Source organism: Artemia sp. Qi Xiang Cuo, chromosome 8 (genome assembly GCF_049724085.1).
Source record: "Artemia sp. Qi Xiang Cuo chromosome 8, ASM4972408v1, whole genome shotgun sequence".
Lineage (NCBI taxonomy): Eukaryota > Metazoa > Arthropoda > Branchiopoda > Anostraca > Artemiidae > Artemia > Artemia sp. Qi Xiang Cuo.
In genome coordinates this window covers 33282006-33308350 of record NC_142801.1, presented here as the reverse complement: position 1 = coordinate 33308350, position 26345 = coordinate 33282006, and the positions used below count along the sequence as shown (strand labels likewise).

The following is a 26345-nucleotide window of genomic DNA, read 5'->3' as shown; positions in this document are numbered from 1 at the left end:
TAAATAATGCTTGGAAATCCGGCGCCCCCTTCATAGAAATGTCCCTTACCCCAAAGAATCATCCTCGACGGAAATATTCTCCCGAATAGCCCCTTCCTCCAGCCCCACCCCCCACCAGAAAAAAATCCTTCCTGAAAATGTCTGTATACTTCCCGATAGCCAATACAATATGTAAGCAATGGGCAAAGTTCATAACTTGCAGCCCTTCCCCTGGGAACTTTGGGGGATTAAGTCATCCTAAAAGACATATTTATTCGATTTTCGACTATGCTGAACAAAATGGCTTTCTCAAAATTTTGATCGGGGGACTTCGGGAAAAAATGAGCGTGGGAGGGGGCCTAGTTGCCCTCCATTTTTTTTGGTTATTTAAAAAGGGCACTAGAACTTTTAATTTCCGTTCCAATGAGCCCTCCTACGATATTCTAGGACCACTGGGCCAATACGATTACCCCTGGGGAAAAGAAAAGAAAAAAAAATAAATAAACACGCATCTATGATCTTTCTTCTGGCAAAAAATGCAAATTCCACATTTTTGTAGAGAGGTACTTGAAACCTCTATAGTAGTGTTCTCTTATACGCTGAATATGATAGTGGGATTTTCATTAAGGTTCTATAACTTTTAGGGGATCTTTCCCCCTTTTTTCGAAAATCAGCCAAATTTTCTCATGCGCGTAACTTTTGATGGGTAAGACTAAACTTGACGAAACTTATATATTTGAAGTCAGCATTAAAATTTGATGCTTTTGATGTACCTATTGGTATCAAAATTTTTAGAGTTTCGGTTAACATTGAGCCGGGTCGCTCCTTACTGACAGTTCGTTACCACGAACTGTTTGAAAAAGTTTGTCAAAAAAGTAAATTTTCCCTGGAAAAAAAAGGGAGGAAAAAATGTGTTGGAAAAGTTGAATGTGAAGTCTATTGGTTGGCCATAACGCTGTTTTGACCAATTCACCTATACTGTGTATATCCAGGTATCAGGGTTACCACCACGTCAAAAATAAAATCACTAATATATGGAGGAACAAAAAATCTACTGAATGTTTAAAAAAAAATCACTACGTTTAAAATTTAGTTCCTTTCTGTAAACGGAAGAAAAGACGCAGTATTCGATTATCTAAGTCTTAAAAAAAGCTTATGGTGGTTTTACTTAGGAAATAGGAGATACTCTACATAGAGGATCAAAAGAATACGGGACTGTCTACAATGGTGATGCAGTCTGGGGACAAATGAAGGTACTAAAATCATCAAGGCAGTAGACTTGTTTTGTTTTTTTACATGCTAGCTCTATGCAGGGTTGCCACTAGTCATAATGTTTGGGGTTAGGGGGCAATAGATTTTACTGACTACTGGTCATTTTTGCCTACTGATAATTAACATAATGCCCATTTCTGTCATACTTCTTAACCTGGAAAATAATTGCTTCTTGTATTGTTTTAGCGTAAAAATCATTTATATAAATATTTTGTCACCTAATGAGCGTGGATTGACAGTCTTACATAGTTTTTACGGCTTGGGTGGTACTGGGTAGCAAACCCTTTGATTTTGTTAAGAAAACGGCTGAGTTTCACTAATGGTGCTCTTTATTAATTTCTACAATATCTAAGCCTTTTCTGGACATAGCTTTAATACACTGGAAAGGCATTCCTAGGTATTATCTACTATACACTATTGATTTTGTCTAATAATATGCTGAGTCCAGAAATAAGGAGTTGTTGTGGTTCACATCCCCCAGGTCACTTACTACTATGATTCTGTGGATGCCATAGAGTTTAATAACAAAGAATGATTTCCAGTCCCCCATTGATTTGGCTTCAGAACATGGAATTACCTCTGAAAATGTTTCTTCCATTCGTCATGGCTCCTAGCCAGTCGCCTCATCATCTTGTCCTAGTGACACAATCCAATTTTTACCCATACATCATCTGTCTTTTTGCATGTGGATCATGAAGGAAACAACACAAATGCTCTTGTCTCCTTCCGAGATACGGGCCTCATCCGTACCTAAATCATTTATTTGACATGACTGCAGTATTTCCTGTTTGATACTGTTGTTGTCAGATACTACGATTTTAGTACCAGAAAGAGCTGAGGACCACATGAACATGAATATATTCTGGGTTTTTTTTCCGATTAGGGGAATATTCGGAGAAATAAAAAACAGACATTAGATGAGAGAATTAAAAATATAACAAATCGTAATCTTTGAGGTCACTTCAAAACACTTAATTATGCTCGGTTGTTCTATAAAATTGACATTTTAATTTCTGTATCTATTTCGTTTTTTTGAACTTAAAACCAATAATCAAACTGACATTTGATATTACACTAGCTTTTTTCTCAGCCAGTTGTCTCCAAATAAGTTTAGTAGCTATCAAATTATAAAGTCTTCACGGAATCATCCGTGATTTTTGGCTGGGTAAAACGCTGTAATTAGCAAATATTATGTATTATGTAAAATGTGGTAGATACTCTGTTAGTATTATTGTCCATTTTCACTAATCCTATTATTTATATATATCATCTGAGAAAAAGATTTTGGCCGGTTCAGGTTTCAGTGGTAATTCACCTATTGATCGAATTAGTTTTATTCTTATCATTTACTAATTTAAATAATGAGCAAGTAAAAGGTTGCTTTCTCACATTCACTGGCAAAATTGCAGGGGCACCTCCACCCATCTACCTGCTCGTAAATTATGCCCCTTGGTCTATGACCCACATTAAGATCGCTTAGATCTGATAGTTCAACTGAACGTGGTTTGATCAGAAATGGATAATGATATGTGGTACTCTGTCTAATCTCTTTGACCTGGTTGAATAATCTTGTGTTGTGGATCAACCAAAAAGCTATAGTACATTATTAATAAATCAGACATAGTAGGCATTTAAGGAACAGGCCACGTGAATAAAAATTAAAGTATTTTGTACTTTTAACGGCAATATATGCTTTCTTGCTAGCAGAATGTCTCTTCAAAAATGGAATGCCGACGCTAATTGTATTGTAAATCAAGTGTTTCTGTGACTTTTTCATTGAATTTTTGTAGTATTCTTGCAATTCTAAAGAATCCACTAATAAAAGAAAAAAGTCAAAAGATTTGATTGAAAATCACTAAAAATCACTAGTCAAAATAAAATCACCGGAATATGGGATAAATCACTAGGGGCGGCAATCTAGCCAGGTATGTTAAGCATATACTAAATATACTCAGTATACTCGGCTGTCTGAATGCCTATAACCGTGTTCAGACAGCCAACAATGGTCCCTTGAAATACGCAAGAATTCATTAAGACACAATTTCTATTTTACTGATGATTTAAGCATATGCTTATTATATTACAGGAAATGTTGTGAATGGCACTATTGGGAAGCAAATGGTCGACACACTAGTTGAATCAGCACAGAATGTTGAGGTAAATTTTTTTATTCGGTCAACGATATTTATTGGCTTCATTTAATTTTACTTAATATTTTAGATTATCTAAATTGCCTAATTCTGTATTCATAGTAAAAAACTTTGATGGTCTTTTGTTTTTTGTGTTGATAAGATGTTCTCCTTTTTCCTGAAAAATATGCATCAAAGCTGGAGATTTTGAAATTTAGAAATAGGGTACAATTATAAATAATTATTTGTCGTTTTTATTCTTTGTATAGGTCTCTCAAATATTCATACATAAGCTCAGGCCACTAATTTCATTGCCTCTTCACTCCCCCCCTCCCCCCCCCCCCCAAAAAAAAAAAAAAAAAAAGTTTGTGGTGAGTGGATTAATATTTATTTTTCTCGTACTTACAATGTATTTTTCAGCAGTTGAAGATTGCCAACTCTAGCTATGTCCCCAGCGTAATATCTAGTTTATTAAATACTTCCAACTAGTATCTAATCCCCACCGAACATTCTTGTGCTAGATGCCATCCTTTTCGGTTGAGAAGATTCTGAAAATTCTTAATGGTTTCACTAACCATCCGCATTTAATGCCTTTTAAGTCGTAAAAGATGTTTAATCTGTGTAGGGACAAATTTGGGAATCGCTTAATAGGTTTCTTTGTATCCCACCTTTCTATGCCGATTTTGCTTTGCCTTCACATAGCTGTGTCCCCTTATCGCCAGTTTCCAGCAACCTTGAGAGATAGGAATGAATGGCTCCGGTCCATAGCATGTCGGTGACTCCTCAATCTTAGCAGCTCTATCTACCAATTCATTGCGTGTAATCCTACAGTTTCCTGGGGCCCGCACTGGGGCAATTGGATGCTAATCTGTTTAATGCTTCATGGCATCCCTACTCACTTCTGTACCTGCTCTCAGTATTGTCACAAGCATTGAGACATGCTTAGTTTGCAGTTAAGATATATATATCCCCATCTGTTCTTCTTGTTAAATAAAAACTAAAATCTATTTGTATCAGTCTCTTAGCTGCCTGTTCTATTCCAAACATTTCAGCCTGGAAAAACGTATCAAAATCCCCTTGGTGAAAACTTGTTATCCTCTTTTACACCAGGGGCATTCTGGTGTATCACTATTCAAGTTCTTTATTTTTCGTGAGTTTGTGAACCGTTCGTAAAACAGATTATTTCATTATTTTAAAGAAGCCGTGCTATTTTCTGTTCCGTTTCATTTCGGTCCTGTATGGCAATCTAGAAATGACGTTCAAGTTAAGCGATGGGGCTATAATACCCTTGAGAATATGCAGCTCCCTGTACCTAAGCAATAATAAAGTGCTGGTATCTGTCCTCTTGGCTTTTGTTTGACAACTGCTGTCTTGGCTTTTCCAGTTTAACAACTGCTGTCTCTGAGTCCATGGCTGCAGATCAGTGATTTGCAGCCTTACATCACTTGGTATTGCTTTTAGTGATATCAGCTGACCATACATTTTTAGAGCAAGCAGAGCTTCCCATTTCCTTCTGAATACTGTTTCCTCACTCTTTTCAGAAGCAAATAGCGGTTTATGGTTTTGTGACTATGCCTGAATTTTATCTCGCATGTACTGTCCATATTCTAATATTTACCTCTTAGGAGAGATTCTAGATCATCAGCGTTAGCCTGAGTGTACTCCGGCTGCCGCTCAATTAAACTCAATAAGACTCCGAATTAAAAAAAAAATCACATCTCCATGAGGACAACCCTTTAAATAGTCTGATTTGTTTACTCTCTTTAACTCCAAGACTACTTGCCGATTCCTGAGCATATGGAGATTCTATTTTATATAACATTGTATATTTGCCCTTCTTTGGATATTTATGTTTATTCAAAAGTATTGTTATCAAACGGCCATTCAATGGCTTTTCTTTAATTTATAAGACAGGAAATAAAGGAACTTAAAATACCTTGTTCTTTGGCAAACGCACTTTGAAACCCATAGTCTTAAAATATTCATCGGTAACACACAGTCCGGCTCCCATTTCACTCTTCTTCACAACTACACGCCCTCACAGTACATAAATTCATTTAACCTTGACGATAGGGCTCATCCCCTCCTACATGGAAGTACAACCACCTCACTTATTTAAATTCAAAACTTATATTAAACTTAAATTTAGAAATTTAACCTATTAATTTTCAAAAAAAATTGCTTGCCGTATCTGCCGTATCAGTTGGTATACAGTTATTTCTGTTGAGTGCCCGGCTTAAACCATTTGGTTTATAGAAACCAAATTTTTGGTCCCTGCATTATTAATCAGGCACTAATTTATTAATCGCTCCATCGCTTTCAGTTGATGATAGTTCTCCTGATCAAATTGCAAGATATGGGAGTTGAGTAATCATTTTTCTCAAGCTTAGGTATAATAACTCCTCGTTTTTAGCCATACCTGGGGAACATAGCCTATAGTGAAGTCTTCTCTTAGCGATCTAGTGTTATGGGTTTGTAATTTTTTTTTCATTCTTTTTGAAGAATGTTTGGATATACTCTATCAGCAACAGGGTTAAAAGGTTTAAAGTCATCCACATTCACTTGCCTACGTATTTTTATTCCCTTTTTAAACGGACATTCTACTGAATAGGCTATACCAAGAATATTTCTTTCTCCCAACTTTGATTGTTCTTCAAGGGATCTTTTCTTGTGTCATAATTGACACTCTATATACCCAAAGGAGCTGCTCCCGAGGCATGTTTTTTTTACAGCCATTAGGGGCTGCTCTTTGTTCTGGATGAGCTCATTCCCGAGGAATAGGGGCTACGAGGCTATATCTTCCACAAGTGTTGGTCCAGATGCATCACTGTTAAGCGATATATCAGAGTCCACCCTCTTCCACTTTATGCAAGTCATCTGCTTTAGACCCATCAAATTTCAGCAGCATATTCTACAAAGTACACCCGGCTTCTGGCCACCTGGTCAGTGTGGCTGAGCATTACGGCCAGTGGCTGGGTTCAAGAATTTAAGTTTTTTTCGTATATTGTCTATAGCCTATTTTATTTTGCTGAATTTGCCTTCCCCCCCCCCCCTCTATAAATTTGAAAGTGTTGGTCTGGGTATATACATGCATATATTGATAGTACAAACAATTCAGTTTGCTATATTTGTTATAATGTACCGTACTGCTCTTTTTTTTCACATGGCTGTAAATCATTTGGAAGAGCTGCTGTCTCATAAGTTGAATATTTTTACTTATTGTTTGGTTACTTACATTTGGATTTTCCAGCATAGTAATCAGCCTTTGTTTCCTCCGGAAAACAATGGACTGTGAATCTATTGAGTACTTAGATTATAGTAACCACAATAAACATTATCTGAAGTATTTCACAAATGGCTGCAGAGTAAATATATTTTAGGAATTGCTTATCATTTACAACATAATTGCGTGCAGTTAAAGCTGACCTCATAATGATGCAATTGTTTTTTATATCTGTTGCCCGTTCCGCTTTAGTTTTTCAAAAAAAAAAGTATTTATCAGATATTTTTTAATAAGTCATACTGTTTTTTACAGTATGTAAAAAACAGTACAGATTTTGAAAAAAATCTCCTTAGAAATATAGAAAACAGCTATAGGACACACTCACACACAGAAAAGAAAATGTGTTCAGAACTTTAGTTATTCTAGTCTTCAAAAGAAAACTAGATCTTAGTTAATTGTAACTAGGTTCCATTGGAGGTTTCGTGGGAGCTTTAATGAAAAAAAATGCATATTCAAACATTTATTTATTTCATCTCTTAAACCACAGAAGGGAGACCTGTTTTAAAGCAAGGAGTTCCGAGAGGTTAATCAAACAGTTCGTGATAACGAACTGTAAGTAAGGAGCGACCCGGCTCAATGGTAACCGAAAGTCTAAAAAACGGAATTTTGATACCAATAGATACATCAAAAGAATCAGATTTTAATTGTGATTTCAAATATATAAGTTTCATCAAGTTTAATCTTACCCATCAAAAGTTACGCGCCTGAAAAAATTTGGCTTATTTTCGAAAAAAGGGGAAAAGACCCCTTAAAAGCTATAAAACCTTAATGAAAATCACACCATCATATTCAGCGTATCAGAGAACCCTACTGTAGAGGTTTCAAGCTCCCATCTACAAAAATGTTGAATTTTTAATTTTTTGCCACAATAAACATCACGGGTGCGTTTTTTTTTTTTTTTTTTTTTTTTTTTTTTTCCAGGGGTAATCGTATTGATCCAGTGGTCCTAAAATATCATGAAAGGGCGTTTTTCAGTTAAAAATAACCCTTCAAGTGCTCCTTTTAATGAACAAAATAATGGAGGGCAACTGGGACCCTTCCCCCACTTATTTATTTCCCGATGTAACCCAATCGATATTTTCAGATACCCATTTTGCTCAGCATAGTCGGAAATCTAATAAATATGTCTGTGAGAAAGGCTTTTTCCCCCGCTGTTCCCGGGGGAAGGGCTGCAAGTTATAAACTTTGCCCATTGTTTACGTATAGTGTTGGTTAATGGCAAGTATACAGGCGTGTTCAGGAGGATTTTTTTACTAGGGGGGGGGTGGGTTTAGAGTAGGGGATACGTGGGAGGATCTTTCCATGGAGGATGTTTCCTTGGGGGAAGGGACATTTTTATGAAGGGGGTGCCAGATTTCCCAGCATTATTTAAAAACGATCAGAAATTAAATAAAAAAACAAGTTTTTTTCAACTGAAAGTAAGAAGCAACATTAAAACAAACAGAAATTATTACGTATATGAAGGGGTTCACCCCCTAGTCAATACCTCGCTCTTTACGGTACAGTTTTTTTTAGTACTTTCAAAAGAGCCATCTATTCTAATTAACCGGCCTTTGTGATTCAGGGGTTTGTGATTCGGACAAAATTCGAAAAATAAAAAAGAATAATGGCTCAAAAGAGCCATCTATTCTAATTAACCAGCCTTGGGGATTCAGGGGTTTGTGATTCGGACAAAATTCGAACCTTAGCGTAAAGAGCGAGGTATTGACTAGGGAGCGAACTCCCTAATATACGTAATAAAAACATACGAATATAGATATTCGTTACGTAAGTTAATTCGTAAGTTACGTCAGAACAAAATTTCGAGAAAGCCAATTAGCCAAAAAAAGGAAAATTAATATGCGAATTTCGTTTTAATGATTCATGTACGGTGAGCCAAAATCAAAGCTGCATTAATTCGAAAACGTTCAGAAATTAACTAAAAAAAAAAAAGTTTTTTTAACCGAAAGTAATGAGCGACATTAAAAATTAAAGCGAACAGAAATTATTCCGTATATGAAAGGGGTTGTCCCCTTCTCAACGCCTCGCTCTTTACGCTAAAGTTTTTTATTGTTTAAAAAAATAAAGTTGTAAGACAGAGTCAAACTTTTAGCGTAAATAGCGAGGCGTTGAGGAGGGAACAGCCCCTTTCATATCCGGAATAATTTCTGTTCGTTTTAAGTTTTAATGTCGCTCCTTACTTTCAGTTTAAAAAACTTGTTTTTGTTTAGTTAATTACATACAGAGGTCATCGTAGCCACGACTTTGGCTTATAATTACAGTTTATCTTAGTTTTACACATTTCGGGTTTTTCTGCATGATTTACAAATGCAAGAAGTTTTTTTAAACTTGAAGGAATTTTGGAAGAATAATAAGGTAAGTCTGTGAACCGAGATTAGAATATCGGAAACCATGGTAATGATAATGGTCAAGTATGATTCTGAAACGTTGCCGTTTTGAAAGTCTGAGGAAGATTTGTTAAAGATTTTCCAGAGGAATTGTCTAAAGATATTCTGAGGTACTCGTTTGACTAACCGTATATCAAACAATAAGTTGTGCCAAAATATGAACCGATCCCACGTGAAAGAAAAGCTAAGACAACTAGGCCAAGTTATGCGGAGGAAGGATGATAGATTGCCAAATATATTGTACTTTTACCGTCCATGTGGGGCCAAACGAAAAGCAGGTCGTCCCCGAATGAGGGGGGAAGATTTCAAAAAGAAGGATTCTAAGGAAATTGGAACTTGACGGAAGGGTATGACTGAAGCTTTAAATAGATTCGGATGGAGGAGGACTGAGCACAGCTGTATTGGGCTCACCTGGTATGGTAGTTCAATAAGTTATTAACAGTAGAACTAGTAGGACTGGGTTTTGTTAATAATTTGTAGTTCTGTACTATTAAGGGGGTTTCTGCGTGTGTGTATATTGGCTATTATTGGTATATTGGTTGAATTGAAGTTATCAAGTGTTTTGCAGTAGGTTGCATAGGTTGCATTAAGACATGGCTAATTGTAGACAGAGAAAAGTCAAGACAGATAGTCCAAGTAATTGAGAGGCAAATGTTTAAATGGCGGGAGTATGCATGACTCTTTTATTGGACACATACTTGTTTTTTAGTTTTTGGAAAGGCATGCCTGCCTAGAGTCTCAGGCATGTAGACCAAGAATTAAAAATTGACATAAGACCGTTAGATTTCCTGTAATGAGAGGCAAACAAGGAACGCCCGCCTATGGTTTTAAGAAGGTTGACCAAGAATTTTGAATTGATATAGGATATTGGTTATTTATTTTGTAGGAGAAAGCTTACTTCGTGCGCTTCAACATTTTTTGGGGGATATGTCTTTACTTATAAGGGGGCAATCATATTTGCAAATAAAGAGCTACTAATTAACTTGGTTTACTGGGCTCTCAAGTAGAGAAGGGGATACCAGCGCGATCACGCAACCTTGCTGCCACCTACAACTTTTATTGCACTCCATATAAGGGCATAGAGTCATTAGGGAGACCACGTGGTTAATGGGGTCAATGACCTCTTTTTCCAAGGTTGAGTTATTTGATGTTTCTATGTGTAATAACTCCGGGACGAAGGTTGCACATGCGCATTGAATTCTAACGGGAACAATGTTATTGATCTAGGACTCGAGGGGGAAGTGAATTTCCGAGAAATTGATTGCGTAATCAAAGTGCGTCAACAACAACAACAACGACCTTGACATTCGTTGAGAGCATGCACTTACAACAACATCGATCTTGGAACACCTGTGCTGTTGACCTCAATTCACCTATCGTGAATCAATAATTTCCCTTAGAAACAACAAATTAATTTCCCGTTCTTGACAGATCAATCAATCAATGACATCATCTGTCAGACTTTAAAAATTTCCGCCCTAGAAACATTTCTCCAGGAATAGATCCAAGTCATTTATGTCTTTGCCTCGGGAACAGTTCTACTGGTCGAACTCCAAAGGATATTAATAACCACAGGCCATGGAAACAATTAGGCAAGAAACATCTTAGCGATGAATTGTTTTAGCGCGCGAGAAGGTTTCCTATTATTTTGAAATGCCTTAGCACAGAGATGCCAATAACAAAGGAACACTCTGAAATTACGTTTATGGATTATTTGGGCGAAATCGTTTTAGAGAGGTTATGGAACTATTTCGGCGAAACAGATAGAGACATTTTAAAAGAAGATTTTTGAAGAGATTTTGGAGGAGGTTTTGAGTGTGGTCGTTATAATACACAAGTTTCATTTGAACAGTGTTGTGAGGTCCTCTAACCCAACCCCAAAGGGTTCCGATCCTCCTACCCCAACCCCCCAGGAAGGGCCCGGTCCTCAAAGCCCCCTAAGCTCCCAAAGGGCCACCGGCGCCCCCAAAAGCCCACCCATACCCCCAAAGGCCATCCCCAGGCCCCAAATGTCCCCCAGGCCTCCAACAGGCTTCCCGGACCCCCAAAGGCCCACCCTGTGCCCCAAAGGTCCACCACCCGTCCCCAAAGTCCCATCGTGCTCCCACAGGTCCACTGGGGTCCCAAAGACCCTACACCGGTCCCCAAAAGACCCCCCGGAACCCAAAGGCCCACCCTGAGCCCCAAACGCCCTCCCTGTGCCCCAAAGGCCCTCCCGGCGCCCCAAAGGCCCATCGAGCTCCCACAGGGCCACCGGTGCCCCAAAGGCCATCCACCGGTCCCCCGGCGCCCCAAAGGCCCTCCCTGTGCCCCAAAGGCCCTCCACCGGTCCCCAAATGTCCCCCAATAGTGTTTGGTTGTGGTTTACCTTGTCACAGTTACATTTTCTTGATTTTTGAAAGTTCATTCTGAATTTCTTTCGTTGAAATGCAAGAGTTAGAATATTTCAGTAGCGTTCGGTTGTGGTTTACATTGTCAAACTTACAATTTCTTAATTTTTCAAAGTTCAATCTGAATTTCTTTCATTGAAATGCAAGATTTGAAATATTTCAGTGGTGTATTCTGGTTGAATACCAAATCAAAATTAAATTTTCAAGATAATACTAAGTACATTTTGAAAATATTACGTATTCTATCTATATTTTTAAAATTTACTTAGTTAATTGTTGGGGTTTAAATTTTATAAGATACATTATCTTGATTTTTTAAAGTTCATTTCGAATTTCTTTCGTTGAAATGCAAGAGTTGGAATATTTCAGTAGCGTTCGGTTGTGGTTTACCTTGTCAAAGTTACATTTTCTTGATTTTTCAACGATCATTTTGAATTTCCTTTGTTGAAATGCTAGAGTTGGAATATTTCAGTAGTGTTTGGTTGTTGTTTACCTTATCACAGTTACATTTTCTTGATTTTTCAAAGCTAATTTTGAATTTCCTTGTTTGAAATGAAAGAGTTGGACTATTTCAGTAGTGTTTGGTTGTGGTTTAAATAGTCAGAGTTAAATTTTCTTTATTATTAAAAGTTCATTTTGAATTTCTTTAGTTGAAATGAAATAGTTGGAATATTTTAGTAGTGTTTGGTTGTGTTTTACCTTGTCACAGTTACATTTTCTTGATTTTCCAAAGTTCATTTGAATTTATTTTGTTGAAATGCAAGAGTTGGAATATTTCAGTAGCGTTAGGTTGTGGTTTACCTTGTCAAAGTTAAATTTTCATGATTTTTCAAAGTTCATTTTGAATTTCTTTAGTTTAAATGCAAGAGTTGGAATATTTCAGTAGTGTTTGGTTGTGGTTTACCTTGTCACAATTAAATTTTATTTTTTATTAAATTTAAATTTGAATTTATTTCATTTAAATGAAATAGTTGTAATATTTAATTAGTGTTGTTTTGTGGTTTAACTTGTCACAGTTAAATTTTCTTGATTTTTTAAATCTCATTTGAATTTATTCTGTTGAAATGCAAGAGTTTGAATATTTCAGTAGTGTTTGGTTTTGGTTTACCTTGTCACAGTTACATTTTCTTGATTTTTCAAAGTTCATTTTGAATTTCTTTCGTTGAAATGCAAGAGTTGGACTATTTCAGTAGTGTTTGCTTATGGTTTACCTTGTCACAGTTACATTTTCAAGATTTTTCAAAGCTCATTTTGAATTTCTTTCGTTGAAATGCAAGAGTTGGACTATTTCAGTTGTGTTTGGTTATGGTTTACCTTGTCACAGTTACATTTTCCTGATTTTTCAAAGCTCATTTTGAATTTCTTTCGTTGAATTGCAAGAGTTGGAATATTTCATTATGTTTTGTCTTGGTTTACCTTGTCAAAGTTACATTTTCATGATATTTCATAGTTGTTTTTGAATTTTATTCGTTGAAATGAAAAAGTTGGACTATTTCAGTAGTGTTTGGTTATGGTTTACCTTGTCACATTTAAATTTTCTTGATATTTCAAAGCTCATTTCGAATTTCTTTCATTGAAATTCAAGAGTTGGAATATTTAAGTAGTGTTTACTTATGGTTTACATTGTCACAGTTACATTTTCATGATTTTTCAAAGTTCATTTCGAATTTATTTCGTTGAAATGCAAGAGTTGGAATATTTCAGTTGTGTTTGGTTATTGTTTAAATTTTCAAAGTTACATTTTCCTGATTTTTCAAAGTTCATTTATAATTTCTTTCTTTGAATTGCAAGAGATGGAATTTTTCAGTTGTGTGTGTTTTTGGTTTACCTTATCACAGTTACATTTTATTGATTTTTAAAATTTGATTTTTAATTTCTTTATTTTAAATTCAAGATTTTGATAATATAAGTAGTGTTTGGTTCTGGGTTACATTGTCACAGTTAAATTTTCTTGATTTTTCAAAGTTCATTTTGAATTTCTTTAATTGAAATTCAAGAGTTTGAATATTTCAGGAGTGTTTGTTGGTGGTTTAACTTGTCACAGGTACATTTTCTTGATTTTTAAAAGTTCATTTGGAATTTCTTTCGTTGAAATGAAAGAGCTGGAATATTTCAGTAGTTTTTGGTCGTGGTTTAACTTGTCACATGTACATTTTATTGATGTTTGAACGCTCATTTTGTAGGTATTTATTTGAAATGCAAGAGTTGGAATATTTCAATAGCGTTCGTTTGTTGTTTAAAGTTTCACTGGTTAATTTTCATGATTTTTCATTGTTAATTTGAATTACTTTTGTTGAAAAGAACGTGTATTTAAATAAACATAGCGTGCTGTCGGTGAAAACATATGAAATGTAAAAGTTAATTTTTTTTTCAAAGTAGATTTTGAATTTATATATTTTAAATGCAATAGTTGTACTATTTCAGTAGTGTATGGCTGTGATTTACCTTGCCACAGTTAAATTTTCATGATTTTTCATATCTATTTTGAATTTCTTTCATTAAAATTAATGAGGTTGACTTTTTCAGAATTGTTCGGTAGTTGTTTAACTTGCCACAGTTTAATTTTATTGCTTTCTAAAAGATCATTACGATTTTATTTAATTGAAATGCACTAGTTGGACTATGTCAGTCGTGCTTGGTAGTGGTTTACCTTGTCAAATTTACATTTTATTGATTTTTCAAATATCATTTTGAATTTCTTTAGTTGAAAAGAAAGAGTTGTACTATTTCAGTCGTGTTTGGTTGTGGTTTACCTTGTCACAGTTACATTTTCTTGATTTTTCAAAGCTCATTTTGAATTTCTTTCGTTGAAAAGCAAGAGTTTGAATATTTCAGTAGTGTTTGCTTATGGTTTACATTGTCACAGTTACATTTTCTTTATTTTTAAAAGTTCAATTGAATTTATTTAGTTTAAATGCAAGTGTTGGAATATTTCAGTAGTGCTTTGTTATGGTTTACCTTGTCACAGTTACATTTTCTTGATTTTTCAAAGTTCATTTCGAATTTCTTTCGTTGAAATGCAAGAGTTGGACTATTTCAGTGGTGTTTGGTTATGGTTTACCTTGTCAAAGTTACATTTTCCTGATTTTTCAAACTTCATTTTGAATTTCTTTCGTTGAATTGCAAGAGTTGGACTATTTCAGTAGTGTTTGGTTGTGGTTTACCTTGTCACAGTTAAATTTTAATGAATATTCAAATTTAATTTTTAATGTATTTACTTTAAAATCAATAGTTGGAATATTTCAGTAGTGTTTGGTTGTTGTTTACATTGTCAAAGTTACATTATCTTGATTTTTCAAAGTTAATTTTGAATTGCTTTCGTTGAAATGCAAGAGTTCGAATATTTCAGTAGTGTTTGGTTATGGTTTAACTTTTCACATTTACATTTTCATGATTTTTCAAAGTTCATTTGAATTTCTTTCGTTGAAATGCAAGAGATGGAATCTTTCAGTAGTGTATGATAATGGTTTACCTTGTCACAGTTACAGTTTATTGATTTTTCATAGTTCATTTTGAATTTCTTTCTTTGTAATGAAAGATCTTGACTATTTCAGTAGAGTTGGGTTGGGGTTTACATTGTCACATTTACATTTTCCTGATTTTTAAAAGATCATTTTGAATTTATTTATCTGAAGTGTAATAGTTGGACTATTTCAGTAGTGTTTGGATGTGGTTTACCTTGTCAAAGTTACATTTTCTTGATTTTTCAAAGTTCATTTGAATTTATTTAGTTGAAATGCAGGAGTTGGAATATTTCACTAGTGTATGGTCGTGGTTTACCTTGTCACAGTTACATTTTCTTGATTTTTCAAAGTTCATTTTGAATTTCTTTCTTTGAAATGCAAGAGGTGGAATATTTCAGTAGTGTATGGTCTTGGTTTACCTTCTCAAAGATAAATATTATTAATTGTTCAAAATTCATTTTGAATTTCTTTCATTGAAATGCAAGAGCTGGAATATTTCAGTAGAGCTTGGTTGTGGTTTACATTGTCACATATACATTTTCTTGATTTTTAAAATTTAATTTTTTCGTTATTTCTATGAAATTCAAGAGTTGGAATATTTCAGTAGTGTTTTATTGTGGTTTACCTTGTCAAAATTACATTTTCTTGATTTTTCAATGTTCATATTGAATTTCTTTCGTTGAAATTCAAGAGTTGGATTATTTAACTATTGTTTGGCTGTGGTTTAACTTGTCAATTTTCCATTTTACTTATTTTTCAAATTTCATTTCTTATTTTATTTCTTTTAAAATATAGAGTTTGAGTATTTCAGAAGTGTTTGATTATGGTTTACATTGTCAAATATAAATTTTCATTATTTGTAAATGTTAATTTTAATTTAATTATTTGTAATTCAAGAATTGGAATATTTAAGAAGAGTTTGGGTGTGGTTTACCTTGTCACAGTTAACATTTATTGATTTTTCAAATTTAATTTTTAATTTATTTCGTTGAAATTAAAGATGTGGAATATTTCAAGAGTTTTTGGTTTTGTTTTAGATTGTCACATGTACATTTTCTTGATTTTTCAAAGTTAATTTGAATTTATTTATTTTAAATGCCAGAGTGGGTATATTTCAGTAGAGTTCGGTTATGGTTTACCTTTTCACAGTTAAATTTTCTTGATTTTTCAAAGTTAATTTTTAATTTATATCGTTAAAATGAAAGAGTTGAAATATTTAAGTAGTGTATGGTGGTGGTTTACCTTGTCTAAGCTAAATTTTCTTTATTTTTCAAAGTTCCTTGTGAATTTCTGTCTTTGAAAAGCAAGAGTTTTAATATTTAAGTTGCTTTTTATTTTGGTTTACCTTGTCACATTTACATGTTCTATATTTTACAATGTTAATTTTAATTTATATAATTTTAATTCAAGATGTTGTATATTTCAGAAGTGTTTTGTTTGGGTTTACCTTGACAAAGTTAAATTTTCTTGATTTTTCAAATTTAATTTTGAATTTATTTAGTTGAAATGCACTAGTTGGAATATTTCAGTAGTGTTTGGTAGTGGTTTACATTTTCACATTTAAATTTTCTTTATTTTTAAAAGTTCATTTTGAATTTCTTTCATTGAAATTAAAGAGTTGGAATCTTCCAGTAGTTTTTGGTTGTGGTTTTCCTTGTCACAGTTAAATTTTGATTATTTTTAAAAGATCATTTGAATTTCTTTCGTTGAAATGCAAGAGTTGTAATATTTCAGTAGTGCGTGCTTATGGTCCACATTGTCAAAATTACTTTATCTTGATTTTTAAAAGTTCATTTTTAATTTATTTCGTTGAAATGCAAGAGTTTGACTATTTCAGTAGTGTTTGGTTTTGATTTAACATACCGCAGTTACATTTTATTTATTTTTCAAAGTTCATTTATAATGTATTTCGTTTAAATTCAAGAGTTGTTATAGTTCAATCGTGTTTGGTTTTGGTTTACCTTCTCACGGTTAAATTTTATTGATTTTTAAAAGATCATTTTGAATTTGTTTTGTTTAAAATAAATAGTTGTACTATTTAAGTCGTGTTTGATTATTATTTACAATTTCACACATTTATTAACTTTATTTTTAAAAGTTCATTTGAATTTATTTAGTTGAAATTCAAGAGTTTGAATAATTTAGTTGTGTTTGGTTATGGTTTAACATCTCAAAGTTGCATTCTCTTTATTTTTCAAATTTCATTTCGAATATATTTATTTGAAATGCAAGAGTTGGAATATTTCTGTAGTGTTTGTTTATGGTTTACTTTGTCACAGTTAGATTTTCATGATTTTTAAAATTTATTTTTCAATTTTCATCATTGAAATGCACGAGTTGGAATATTTCAGTGGTGTTTGGTTATGGTTCACCTTATCACAGTTACATTTTCTTGATTTTCAAATTCATTTTGAATTTCTTTCATTGAAATGCATGAGTTGGAATATTTCACTAGTGTTTGGTTCTGGTTTACCTTGCCACATTTACACACATGTATACACATGTACACACATGTGCTTATCATGAGTGCTCATGATTAGTTAACCTAACCTTTTCCGGTGAGTATGGTTAGGTTAGACTAGATTAAGTTAGGTTAGATTAGGTTAGGTTAGGTTAGCCCATGTACGCTTCACTTAGGATAGCTTAGGTTAGGTGAGAGACAGGCAAAAAGTTAGGTGTATGATTAGGTTAGGTTAGGTTAGATTAAGTTAGGTTAGGTTAAGTTAGGTTAGGCTAGGTTAGCCTACGTACGCTGCACGTACGTAGGCTAACCTAGCCTAACCTAACTTAACCTAACCTAACTTAATCTAACCTAACCTAATCATACACGTAACTTTTTGCCTGTCTCTCACCTAGCCTAAGATAACCTAAGTGAAGTGAACATGGGCTAACCTGACCTAATCTAACCTCACTTAATCTAGTCTAACCTAAGCATACTCACCGGACAAGGTTAGGTTAACTTATCATGTGCACTCATGATAGGCACATGTGTGTACATGTGTATACATGAGTGTAAATGTGAAAAGGTAAACCAGAACCAAACTCTAGTGAAATATTCCAACTCATGCATTTCAATGAGAGAAATTCATAATAAATTTGAAAATCAATAAAATGAATCTGTAATTATGTGAACCATAACCAAACACCATTGAAATATTCCAAATCTTGCATTTCAACTAAAAAAATTCGAAATTAAGTTTGAAAAATCATTAAAATCTAGCTGTGACAATGTAAACCATAACCAAATACTACTGAAATATTCCAGCTCATGCATTTCAACGAAATAAATTCAAATGAACTTTGAAAAATCAAGAAAATGTAACTGTGACAAGGTAAAACATAAGCAAACACTACTGAAATATTCCAACTTGTGCATTTCAAAGAAAGAAATTCAAATAAACTTTTAAAAATCAAGATACTGCAACTGTGACAATGTAAAACATAAGCAAACACTTCTTAAATATTCAAACTCTTGCTTTTCAATGAAACAAATTCAAAATGAGCTTTGAAAAATCACGAAAATGTAACTGTCATAAGGTACTCCATAACCAAACACACCTGACATAGTCCTAGTCTTACATTTCAACTAAATAAATTCTAAATGATCTTTTAAATATCAATATATTTTATATTTTAATATTTTAAAAATAAGAAAACAATACTTAAATAGTAAAACTAGTTATATTAAACGTAATCAATTCAAAATGAAAATTTAATAATATATATAATTTAATTTTTACAATGTAAACAAATAGCTAACACTACTGAAATATTCCAACTCTTGCTTTTCAACGAAAGAAATTCAAAATGATCTTTGAAAAATAATCAAAATTTAACTGTGACAAGTTAAACCACAACCAAACACTACTGAAATATACCACCTATTGAATTTAAATTAAATAATTTAAAATGAAAATTGAAAAAACAAGAAAATATAACTGTGAAAATGTAAACCACAATCAAAAACTACTGAAATATTCCAACTCTTGCTTTTCAAAGAAAGTAAATCAAAATTAACTTTTAAAAATCAAGAAAATTTAAAATTGACACTGTAAACCACAACCATACACAAATTAAATAATTCAACTCTTGCATTTCAAAGATATGCATTAAAAATTTCATTGGAACAATCCATAAAATTTAACTGTGACACGTTAAACCACAACATAATTCTACTTAAATAGTTAAACTCTTTAATTTAAAATAAATAAATTCAAATAAACTTTTAAAAATAAAGAAAATGTAACTTTGACATTGCAAACCAAAACCAAACACTGCTTAGATAGTATAACTCGTGCATTTCAAATATAGAAATTAAAAATGAAATTTTAAACATCAATAAACTGTCACTTACTAGGTAAACCACAAGAACACACTGCTGAATTATTCAAACCCTTTCATTAAAATTAATTAAATTCAAATTAACAATTAAATATAAATCAACTTTAAATGTGAAACTGTAAAACAAAATCAAACACAACTGAAATATTAAAGCTCTTTCTTTTCAACGAAATAAATTAAAAAATTAAAATTTAAATAAAACTAAAATTTAATTGTGAACATTACAAAACAACAAACAAAATAGTTAACTATTAAACAAATATAAATAATAATATATTATTAATATAATAAAAAATAAAAATATATAAAATGTAAATGTGACACTGAAAATAAAACAAAAAAAATACTGAAATATTACAATTCTTGCATTTAAACGAAAGAAATTAAAAATGAACTTTGAAAAATCAGGAAAATCTAACTGTTACAATGTAAACCACAACCAAACGCTACTGAAAGATTACAGCTCGTGCATTTCAATGAAAGAAATTCGAAATGAACATTTAAAAATCATTAAAATGTAACTTTGAGAATGTAAACCACTATCATACACTACTGAAATAGTCCAGCTCTTGCATTTCAACGAAATAAATTCAAAATTAACTTTGTAAAATCAAGAAAATGTAACTGTGACATGGTAAACAACAACAAAACACTAGTGAAATATTCCAACTCTTGCATTTCAACGAAAGAAATTCAAAATGAACTTTGAAAAATCGAAAAAATGTAACTGTAACAAGTTAAACCATAAGCGAACGGTACTGAAAAATTCCAAGTATTGCTTTTCAACAAAAGCAATTCGAAATGAGCTCTGAATAATCATGAAAGTTTAACTGTGACAAGGTACACCACAACAAAACACTACTGAAATAGTCCAACTCTTGTACTTCAATGAAAGAAATTCAAATGAACTTTGAAAAATCACGAATATGTAACTGTGACAAGGTAAACCACGACCAAACACTACTGAAATATCCCATCTATTGCATTTCAACGAAAGAAATTCAAAATGAACTTTGAAAAATCAAGAAAATGTAACTGTGACAAGGTAAACCATAACCAAACATGGCTTAAATATTCCATCTCTTGCATTTCAACGAAAGAAATTAAAAATGAACTATGAAAAATCAAGTAAATGTAAATGTGACAAGGTAAACCACAACCAAACGCAACTGAAATATTCCAACTTGCATTTAAAAGAAATAAATTCAAAATTAACTTTGAAAAATCATGAAAATTTATCTGTGACTATGTATACCAAAAACAAACACAACTGAAATATTACAACTCTAGAATTTCAATGAAAGAAAATCAAAATGAACTTAGAAAAATCAGTATAATTCAACTCAGCCATTGTATAAAATGAGCATAAATTTCAGGAATCTATAATAATTTGCTATTCAAAAGAGACAATTCAGAATGGGCTTTGAATAAAACATTATCAATAGAAGTGATTTGGAGCTAGACAAGCAGGAACTGCTGATATATTTAAAATCAAAATCTTCGATGGGAGAAATTCAAATGAAGTTTGAAAAATCAAGAAAATGTAACTGTGACAAGGTAAACCACAACCAAACACTACTGAAATATTCCAACTCTTTCATTTTAACTAAAGATATTCAAAATAAAAAGTTTAAACTCTTTAGAAGTTTTCGGAGAATATTTTCTACTCAACAAAACATGTCTTTAATATTAATAAACGTGCTTTACTACTTAAGTTAAACAAAATGTAAATAGATAATTAAGTTTATTTTATCTGTGAACGTGTAAAAAGTATCCAAAATCTAGTGAAATAGTCAAGCTATTGCATTTCAACGATAGAAATTCAAAATGAAATTTGAAAAATCAAGAAAATGTACCTGTGACATGGTAAACCACAACCAGACACTGCTGAAATATTCCCACTCTTGCTTTTCAACGAAATAAATTCAATTGAACTTTGAAAAATCAATAAAATGTAACTGTGACAAGGTAACCCACAACAGAGCTCTACTGAAATAGTACAACTCTTTCATTACAACTAAAGATATTCAGAATGACCTATGAAACATCATGAAAATGTAACTGTGACTAGGTAAACCACTACCAAACACTACTGAAATATTCCAACTCTTGCATTTCAACTAAAGAAATTCAAAATCAACTTTGAAAAATCAAGAAAATGTATCTGTGAAAAGGTAAACCACCACCAAACACTTCTGAAATATTCCAACTCTTGAATTTCAACGAAATAAATTAAAAATTAACTTTGAAAAATCAATAAAATGTAACTGTGACAAGGTAATCCACGAACAAACACTCCTTATATATTCCAACTCTTTAATTTCAAATAAAGAAATTAAAAATGAGAATTGAAAAATCAAGAAAATGTACCTGTGACATGGTAAACCATAACAACACACTACTGAAATATTCCAACTCTTTCATTTCAATGAAAGAAATTCAAAATCAACTTTAAAAAATAAATAGAATGTACCTGTGACAAGGTAAACCACAACCAAACACCATTGAAATATTCCAACTCTTGCACTTCAACGAAAGAAATTCAAAATGAACTTTGAAAAATCAATAAAATTTAACTGTAACAAGTTAATCCACAACAAAACTCTCCTGAAATAGTCCAACTCTTGCATTTCAACGAAAGAAATTCAAAATGAACTTTGAAAAATCAAGAAAATGTAACTGTGACAAGGTAAACCACAACCAAACACAACTGAAATATTCCAACTCTTGCACTTCAACGAAAGAAATTCGAAATGAACTTTGAAAAATCAAGAAAATGTAACTGTGACAATGTAATCCACAACCAAACACTACTTAAATATTCAAACTCTTGAATTTCAACGAAAGAAATTCAAAATTAAATGTTAAAAATCAAGAAACTGTACCTTTGACAAGGTAAACCATAACCAACAACAACTGAAATATTCAAACTCTTGCATTTCAACGAAATAAATTCAAAATCAACTTTGAAAAATCAAGAGAATATACCTGTGACAAGGTAATCCAAAACCAAACACAACTGAAATATTCCAACTCTTACAATTTAACGAAAGAAATTCAAAATGAACTTTGAAAAATCAGTAAAATGTAACTGTGACAAGGTAAACTAAAACCAAACACCACTGAAATATTCCAACTCTTGCATTTCAACTAAAGAAATTCTAAATGAAGTTTGAAAAATCATTAAAATGTAACTGTGACAAGTTAAACCAAAACCAAACACTACTTAAATATTACATCTCTTGAATTTCAAAGAAAGATATTCTAACTGATCTTTGAAAAATCATGAAAATTTAACTGTGACAAGTTAAACCAAAACCAAACAATACTGAAATATTCCAACTCTTTCATTTCAAAGAAAGAAATACAAAATCAGCTTTGAAAAATCATGAAAATGTAACTGTTACAAGGTAAACCACAACCAAACACTCCTGAAATAGTCCAACTCTTGCATTTCAACGAAAGAAATTCTAACTGAGCATTGAAAAATCACGAACATGTAACTGTGACAAGGTAAACCAGAACCAAACACAACTGAAATATTCCAACTCTTGCATTTCAATGAAAGAAATTCAAAATGAACTTTGAAAAATATTGAAAATGTAACTGTGACAAGGTAAACCATAATAAAACGCTACTGAAATATTCCAACTCATGCATTTCAACGAAAGAAATTCAAAATGAACTTTGAAAAATCAAGAAAATGTAACTGTGACAAGGTAAGCCACGATCAAACATTACTGAAATATTCCAACTATTGCATTTCAATGAAAGAAATTCAAAATGAACTTTGGAAAATCATGAAAATTTAACTGTGACAAGGTAAACCACAACCAAACACTTCTGAAATATTCCAACTATTGCATTTCAAAGAAATACATTCAAATTAACTTTTAAAAATAATGAAAAATTTAACTGTGACAATTTAAAAAACTAACCAACACTACTGAAATATTCCAACTCTTGCATTTCAACAAAGGACATTCGGAAAGAACTTTGAAAATTAAGGAAAGGTTAAAATATACAATGACGTAAACACCCGAAAACTACTGAACAATTACAACTCTTGCATTTCAACAAAAGAAATTCAAATGAACTTTTTAAAATCAAGAAAATTTAACTGTGACAAGGTAAACCAAAACCAAACACTACTGAAATATTCCAAATCTTGCATTTCAAAAAAATAAATTCAAAATTAACTTTGAAAAATCAAGAAAATTTAACTTTGACAAGGTAAACCACAACCAAACACTACTGAAATAGTCCAACTCTTGCATTTCAACAAATGAAATTCAAAATGATCTTTGAAAAATATTTAAAATGTATCTTTTAATATTAAAAAAAAATAAACAAAAGAATTAAGTATTACAAATATAGAAAGAATTCAAAGGTTTTACTATATAAGATAATTATATAATATATAATTGTTCAGGGTCATTTAACAACACGACTGGAATATACTGACTAAGACCATAAAGTGCACGAACTCAAAAGAAATTCAAAAAGAACTTAGAAATTTACAGGAAAAGTCACTTGGAACAGTACCTCAATAATAAACCACACCTTCCAAGTAACAACTCAGGCATTTCAACGAAAGAAATTAAAAATGAAATTTGAAAAATCAATAAAATGTAACTGTGACAAGGTAAAACACAACAAAATAATTCTTAACTAGACAAACTCTATCATTTAAATTAAATAAATAAAGAATGATCAAATATAAAACTATATAAGTGATGATAGACTAGTTCAACCCAAAAAGGACTCTACTTATTTAGTCCATCTCTTTAATTTCAACGATTAACGCAAAACGGAAATATTGAAAAATTAAGAAAATGTAACTGTGACAAGGTAAACCACAACCAAACACTATTGGGGGACATTTGGGGACCGGTGGAGGGCCTTTGGGGCACAGGGAGGGCCTTTGGGGCGCCGGGGGACCGGTGGATGGCCTTTGGGGCACCGGTGGCCCTTTGGGAGCTCGATGGGCCTTTGGGGCGCCGGGAGGGCCTTTGGGGCACAGGGAGGGCCTTTGGGGCACATGGAGGGCCTTTGGGTGCCTGGGGGACATTTGGGGACCGGTGGAGGGCCTTTGGGACCCCGTTGGTCCTTTGGGAGCTCGATGGGCCTTTGGGGACCGGAGGAGGACCTTTGGGGCACAGGGAGGGCCTTTGGGGGTCCGGGGGGCCAGTTGGGGGCCTGGGGGACATTTGGGACCTGGGGATGGCCTTTGGGGGTCTGGGTGGGCCTTTGGGGGCGCCGGTGGCCCTTTGGGAGCTTGGGGGGCTTTGAGGACCGGGGGCTTCCTTCGGGGTTGGGGTAGGAGGATCGGAACCCTTTGGGGTTGGGTTAGAGGACCTCACAACACTGTTCAAATGAAACTTGTGTATTATAACGACCACACTCAAAACCTCCTCCAAAATCTCTTCAAAAATCTTCTTTTAAAATGTCTCTATCTGTTTCGCCGAAATAGTTCCATAACCTGTCTAAAACGGTTTCGCCCAAATAATCCCTAAATGTAAATTCAGCGTGTTCCTTTGTTATTGGCATCTCTGTGCTAACGCATTTCAAATTAATAGGAAACCTTCTCGCGCGCTAAAACAATTCATCGCTAAGATGTTTCTTGCCTAATTGTTTCCATGGCCTTTGGTTATTAATATCCTTTTGAGTTCGACCAGTAGAACTGTTCCCGAGGCAAAGACATTAATGACTTGGATCTATTCCTGGAGAAATGTTTCTAGGGCGAAAATTTTTAAAGTCTGACAGATGATGTCATTGATTGATTGATCTGTCAAGAAGGGGAAATTAATTTGTTGTTTCTAAGGGGAATTATTGATTCACGATAGGTGAATTGAGGTCGACAGCACAGGTGTTCCAAGGTCGATGTTGTTGTAAGTGCACGCTCTCAGCGAATGTCAAGGTCGATGTTGTTGTTGTTGACACACTTTGATTACGCAATCAAGTTCTCGGAAAGTCACTTCCCCTTCGATTACGCAATCAAGTTCTCGGAAATTCACTTCCCCTTCCAGTCCTAGATCAATAACATTGTCCCCGTTAGAATTCAATGCGCATGTGCAACCTTCGCCCCGGAGTTATTACACATAGAAACATCAAATAAATCGACCTTGGAAAAAGAGGTCATTGACCCCATTAACCACGTGTTCTCCCTAATGACTCTATGCCCTTATTTGGGGTGCAAAAAAAGTTGTAGGTGGCAGCAGGGGTGCGTGATCGCGCTGGTACCCCCATCTCTACTCTCTCATTTTATTTGAGTAGTAGTCTGGGTTCCTTGAAGTGGAACCTTACTTGGCTTTTGCTGGCTGTCATATAGCTTTGGTTGAAATTTAGGTCTTTGTTAAATGCAAATTTTTACCAGCTTTGAAACTAAAAAAATACAAGAATATGCTTTTTATTCCTCCAATTTTTGGACAATGGTTTTCCTAACTAATAAAAGAGTTTCCAGAGTTTTTGGAGTCTGGACATCCCTAAAATTTATTATAGAGTAGAAACTTTCAAGTTTCAAGAAACAACCTCAAACCCTGAACAATTAACTGGCCTTTATTTCGATAATCCCTTTTATTATAAATCAAGAACAGACATGTCAATATTTACAAATTTTTTATTAAAAATCCGGGTAGAATATTCATAACTCAGTGGAAAGTACTTAAAATACTACTTCCTTTCTGCTAAGAATAGATATGAAAAAGTAATATACTTCACTTGTTGCTATTGAAAAGAAACAGACCGGTAAACAATGAAATAACTGTCCCTTTATTTTATTCCACTTATTTATCGTTATTAATTGTTTAAATAGTAATGTTTTTTTCTCATTTCTATTCAATCTAATACTTAAGAACTTGTGATAGACATGTAAGCGTACATTTTTAAGTCATACAATGTCTAAAGAATACTATGTGACTCAAATAAGATTTATGGATGTGGTCTTCATGCTTCAAATAGTTGGGAATAGAAAAAATAATAACATGTTTAAAATTCAATATGAATGTGGATTTTATAGTTGGCTTGTTAAATGTTACTTTGTCCTGAATGGATAACGCAGTGACGAATTTTTGCCTTATACATAATTGTACCTTTTTATT

At 33.1% G+C, this 26345-nt stretch overlaps 1 protein-coding gene across 1 annotated transcript in view; it reads left to right on the top strand.

Annotated features, from left to right (window-relative positions):
* The window catches only part of RyR (Ryanodine receptor), a 602377-nt gene that overhangs the window by 475013 nt on the left and 101019 nt on the right, over window positions 1–26345 (top strand). The window contains 1 exon segment of the mRNA XM_089093383.1: window positions 3338–3408. Coding sequence (XP_088949509.1) covers window positions 3338–3408 — 71 coding nt within the window.